Source organism: Pygoscelis adeliae, unplaced genomic scaffold (assembly GCF_000699105.1).
Source record: "Pygoscelis adeliae isolate BGI_AS28 unplaced genomic scaffold, ASM69910v1 Scaffold346, whole genome shotgun sequence".
Classification (NCBI taxonomy): Eukaryota; Metazoa; Chordata; class Aves; order Sphenisciformes; family Spheniscidae; genus Pygoscelis; species Pygoscelis adeliae.
Window position 1 is genome coordinate 51,359 of NW_008824902.1, and position 6,000 is coordinate 57,358.

Genomic DNA, 6,000 nt, shown 5'->3' on the forward strand with positions numbered 1-6,000 from the left:
ACTAACTTACGTACATACCGTCAATATTCCTATATCGTCTATAAAACCTTGTCACACACCAGTATCCAACTGAACTTTGGTTCAAACAGAATGAAAAGTCCTGGCCCCAAAGAGTTCCCCCTCTAAGTTCTGGGGAAGAAATAGGGAAGTAAAAGCAAACAGTACATATTTTCAGCACAAAAAACAGCCTACAATTCATGTGGGCATTAACAGCAAAGGAGAGCTTTAGAAATAAACAAGAAAGCAAGCAAAAAGGAAATCCTCAGGTGTTTACAGGAATCCCCTCCCAAGGGGAAGGGCAGCTTGGAGCAAAGTTTGAAGCTGCTTGTTGAATTTTCAAACAAGCCGGCACATGGGCTGGCATCAGCACCCAAGTATAAAGGTCGGGTCACACTAGAGCAGGATAGGCTTTGAAAACGAAGGCAAGTTGTTTCCATCTCATATCTGGCTCTGTAGGAACCAAGAAAGTTAGTGGCACAGGGAAAGCAGATTAGGAAAACCACCTCTGCAGCAACTTGCTACACTAATATCAAAGGGGTAAAATCATACTGGTCAAAGCCAGGTGGCTTTACTTTTATTTTTTTACCTGATGTCCTATTTTCCTCTGCCTGCTTCAGATTCAACTGTTTCTCTCTGCTACTGTTCAAGTACTTCCATGCTGGATCACTCAAGGCTTTATTATTCCTACAGATAAACAAGAGTGGAAGTCAGTATAGTTATAGAAGATACAGGATATTCCTGCTTGATATTTACAACTTGTTTTAAAGCATTTCTCTCCTATCACCTTTAATACTTGACTATGGAACAGTTAAACTTTACCTCACAGATAAGTTTAACCAATTCATTTAAACAAGCCTTCTTACTGATGATAAAATGCAATTTCAAACACACGGAGCTTATTCTCCAAATGGCAATTTCCCTTTATGAATTTTGTTTTGAAAAGGGTCAAAGCAAGCTCAATGAAGAAGGCACCTGTTGCTATACACATATAGCACGTATGACAATCCTGACTAAGCTGACAAAAGAAAGATGACAAAACATTTGCATGTGCCAGTTCCTGCAAATCAACTGCTAGAGCAGGTTGTATTTCCCTCATTAATCCTGAACGCAAACCCCACTTCAAGCACCCAGTGTGTTCAGAAGCTGACTAGTGGCTGGCCTGTACCATGTTGCCGAGACAGGAAATACCCAAGCATTCTCTTCAGAAAAATTTACCTTTACAAATGAACAGAGAGTTTAAAATCAGAAACTAGAAACAACGGTTACTTACGTTGAAGAATCATTCTCTTTGGGATAATCTTCACTCATTTCTGAACCAGGAGGTTGTGTTCTTTTCCTCTTTTCACTGATGACAGAAAATTTTTGAAGTGGTCATTCTTTCAGAAAGACTAGTAAATGATCCTCTTCCAACTGAACAGAACTCCTCAATGCTTTCTGTGCATTTTGCACCTATCTTCCACAATCTCCACTTTCATAACATAGCATACAGAGAAGAATTTGGTCTGCCCAACTCTTAAGTTGTTCATAAAGCTCTAGTGCCAGTACCAGCCAGAGGCTAGAGAAGCACATATTAACATCCTGTTAAAAGTAACAGCAAAACCAGAGGAAGAAACATATTCCCTTCTTACTTCTAGGTGTACCGAGTTCCACCTGCAGCTCTATAAAGAGCTAAATTTTAACAATCTCATAATAAGAGGATAACATTCCTACCGATTCTCCAACAAGCCCGTTCTGTGAGGGACTGATGACGCAGGAGATGCTGAAATGTTCACCCTGTTGCTAGGTGTTCCAGTTCCAGTAGAATTCTTAACAGATGATCTTGCTGGGGTACCCAGCACCTTGCGAAACGGATTTTCCTCCTTACTTTCCACGGTCACTCTTTTGGGAGGAGACTGCAAAACCCAAGTGGAGGGGGCCAGGGAGACAACGGAAACGGTGAAAAACATGAACATCTTTAGTCTAATCCAGCATTTACACCACTGTTTTACTTGCTACAGTGTAGCATCCAAAAGCAGAAAAATGCTACTTGTAATAGATCAAGAGAGTTTAATGCTAATTAGACATTGGTAAAATTTTGACTGTATCGATGCAAGTCATAAACATGAAACTCTACTGCAGTAACCAATTTCCCTTCTCATTTTCCAATGCTGAGTCAGTTGAACTTCAGTTTTTAAAATCTCCTTTACATGCTTTGACGTTAAAAAACCCAAGGCATGATTCCTAACTATCCCCAGATCAATCCTGGGGGGCATTTAAAAAAAAAAAAAAAAAAAAGCCGAATTAAAAACCACACAATTAGAACAGTGCCCTGACAGCCTTGGGCCAAGCAAGCGCCACATGTAATGCAATGGAAAGAGCTAACAGTTGGTTGACTAAGGAATGTTGGTCAATTTTAGACTTAAAAACTAAACGTGTCTAATCTCACCACTGTATACACAGGCTTAGAGTTTTTACTGTGAGACTGCCTTTAAGCAACATGTAAAATTTGTTTTGGGACAACGTCAAAAATATTCTCCCTCAGGGCGGTAATACAAGTCTCTTCACAGAGATAACAAAGTAAATTAAAGCCAGTAGATACACCACAAAATCTGTGTTATGCAGGGAGAAAAGGAAGAACAAAAATATTTTGAAGGAAAACCACTTTTCGGGGAAAAGTCTGAGCAGAATGCCACAAGTTCAGTAACTTTATTCTGATACAAAACTGGGTCAGCAGCTTTTCCATATATACATTTGGCTGAAGTCTGCTAAACTCATTAAGACCTATGCTGACTATAACATGTTCAGCTGCTACGTAAGGTGTTCAGTACAAAGAGATATTCAGAACTATGTGAGAAGCAAGTCTTAGTCCTGTACTTTCCCTCTATTTCTGCTGCTTCTCTGCCTGCCTGACAGCTCAGCATGAAGAACATATTCTGTCTTCCACAGCCAGACACTGACCTTTCTTATTCATACAGAATATATGGCTCCTCCCGAGCAAGACACACCGTTGCTAACCTCCCTGTATACATCTATTCCAAGCCCTCTAGATCACAAAGACTTTGGATGCAAAATAAGTATTTACAGTGCTATTACAACGTACAATAAAAGAACGAGAGGAGGAAATGAATGAAATAAAATTAAAGGAGAGGAAAAATTTGAACAATTAAACAAACCTGGTTCTCTATATAAGAGAATTGCCTATTAGCTTCCTTCTGTGTGGTCCTGCTGCCCAGCACACCTCCAAAGCTGCCAGATCCCTGAGAGGGTTTCCCAGCTGACAGGAAAAGTACACAACATTTGATTTGATTGTCATTTAACTGATTGGCATTCTTATTTGTAAGACGTTATTTAGCTGGAGTTGATTTTGGAAGGGACACACTAGATTTCTTGCCAACAGACAGTACAATATTCTGAGTGCACAGACATAAGCACATGTTTATGGATATCCCTCATATTGGTCATTTACTCAGTTGGCAGTAAAGTTCCTATCCTTAAAAAGAACAAAATAAGAGGTAAAATAAAAAGGAAAGAGACTGCGCATGTGTGATAAACAGGCAAGAGTTTTTCAAATACCAACATACTTACAACATAAACAATTCCTACATGTTTAATCTCTGCTTATTGTTCAGCATGACAAAGATACATTATGAGAAAGGTATATAACAAAAATTGGGGTTCAGGGCCAGAAAGAAGCATTTACACAAATGCAAAGAAAGGCAGTAACAGAGAGAGGGCAAAATGGCTAAAGATGAAAAAAAGAAAACACAGCACCAACCCCTCTCCAAACTGTTACTAACATGATTTACAACAATTGCACCTACCAGTATGCACCCTGTCCTGGTGGACCGCATCCAAATACATCCGCATTTCATTTGCATCTTTAAATGGTACCTTATCAATTGTCAGGAAGCTGGTATCCTTTAGTGTTAGCATCAGGCAGCACAGTTTTCTACCATTTGGTCGTAAGGTCACAGTTTTAATGTTATGGCTTAGCTGAAAACGAGAAAGTGACTATAAACATAAACCCATTTTTAGAAGAGAAAAATACTTACAAATTCAAACAAAACACTTAAAATAGAGAGGGTAAGAGGCACTCTCACCGAAGTACTTCTCCTTGCTCCATTTCGAGCAAACATTAAGCCTCACAGAATTAGTGCAATCAGTGACCTTGGAAGCTGATGGAACTGCAAGGACAGTATCACTAGAGCTCAACAGTCCCTATATTCCTGGATAAGCTTTCTAAAACTTGCTTTGCTATTGCGTGTGACATTTTTGAACGTAAAGGAGTAAGAGCTTCACGCAGTCCCATTTAGCTGTCTGAAACGTCCACATCAAGTTTGAAATATAATTTAAGATGGGGAAGTTTTAAATGTTAAGTACAAACTTCTACTCACTTTGTAATTTGCTCTCAGGGAAGACAGATCTGACATAGCTTAAAAAATTTGCTGAGGGAGTAAGTCAATAAGAAACATGCTTAGCCTACATGCAACATTATAGCAATTAAGTGGTGTCAAAACTTTCAGGGTTATGGTCAAGCACAAGAATAATTTTAGTAAGAATTTGTGCTCCCTAATAATGCCGCTGCTACTTTATTATACCATTACTTAATGCTAAGTCACCTATAAGAGCTGGCTGTTCAGTAAAGGCTCTACTATCCACGCAGGTTGAGGGTAACTCCTAAAGCAGAGGAAGCAAAAGAATATCTCCCATCTGCAGACTGCATGGAAGTTTGACAATACATACCTAAGCATACTCTCATTTTCAATTCCCTTGTCCCTTTTTGCTTAATTCTTCGTTTTGGTGCCGCTTCTTTAGCCTTGCCTAAGATCAGGCGCTAGCTGCTCAATGACCTCCATGCCGGTATATTGCTATACTCAGTGCTTCATGCAAGATTGGAAACCACAGCCAAGGTCATTGGGCACTACACAAGACAGCGTAAAACACTGCCCATCAGACTGGAGTCTTCTCCTAATTTGGCCTGAACTGCATACTGCCACACTACCGACCTAAATAACGATGTTAAATTAGTAGACATGAACACTAATTACACTCCAACACCAAAGTTTCGCTATACATTGCTCTAGAACCTGTCTTGTCTCCTTCAAATTATACACAAGTTTAAAAATAACAGTTATTCCCCATTTTCATTTAAATTTGTTCAGGTATATAAAAGACCAAGGTATTAAAAGGCACTCCATGTCCATCAGTGAGATTTCTTTTTTTCCATGCAGATCTCTAGCTTCCTGGACAGCCAATCTAGACACAGCAGCAGTTTATAACAGAGGTTGAAAAACCAGCTCAATCGGAAACTAAGGGTTTAATTTGCTGTGAAAATTACACTTCTGAAATACTTTGTGCTCAATCCTTGTGTTTTGGGGTTTCTTTTTTGGTGGGGTGGGTGGTTTGTTTTTTTTTAAAACGTAAGCTAAAAATGTCTTCAAAGACCTAAGAATTGAAAAGGCGCTCCAAATTTTTCATCCTCTCTTAAAACATTGAGCCCAGTGCAAAGGGATTACAGTTACTTCACCATCTCAGTGCAAAACAACCTATTTCAACTCAAAATGCTACCATGAGAGGGCTCCATCCATACTCTCCATGCACCTGTTATGACTCAGTCAGCTTCACAAAGTCTTGGGAGGTGGGGGTAAACGAAATATTTCTTTTAATACATATCCAGCACCTAGGACAACTTAGTCAAAGCTCTGAAACATTAGTAAAACATTTCATCTGACATAGGAAATCCGATGATGCACCAGTCACTGTAGAAAGAAATAAAACCCTGGATCCATCCAAACATTCCATCACAGAATACTAAAAAAAAAGCAGGGGAAAATCACCCGCAGTTCTCCCAGAGCAACTTGTCAAAAAAAAGGGAATGCTACTTCTAAAGCAAAATTATCAGGAATTTGTCATGCCTGACGTGGCACGCAAGGGCAGTGTGGCAGGCTGGGGACAGCTCACACAAACTACACTTGAGCACAAGCCTGCAGCGCAAGGGGCAGGCAGCTCTCCCTGCCTGCC

The 6,000-nt window shown here is 39.7% G+C and overlaps 1 protein-coding gene across 1 annotated transcript in view; it reads right to left on the reverse strand.

The window, feature by feature from the left end:
- The window catches only part of USP37 (ubiquitin specific peptidase 37), a 34,489-nt gene that overhangs the window by 26,778 nt on the left and 1,711 nt on the right, over window positions 1-6,000 (reverse strand). Inside the window, exons 2-6 of the mRNA XM_009324844.1 lie at window positions 3,801-3,972; window positions 3,153-3,253; window positions 1,711-1,892; window positions 1,271-1,345; window positions 587-684 (exon numbers count right to left, since the gene is read on the reverse strand). Coding sequence (XP_009323119.1) covers window positions 587-684; window positions 1,271-1,345; window positions 1,711-1,892; window positions 3,153-3,253; window positions 3,801-3,972 — 628 coding nt within the window. The remainder of the gene's footprint in view (window positions 1-586; window positions 685-1,270; window positions 1,346-1,710; window positions 1,893-3,152; window positions 3,254-3,800; window positions 3,973-6,000) is intronic.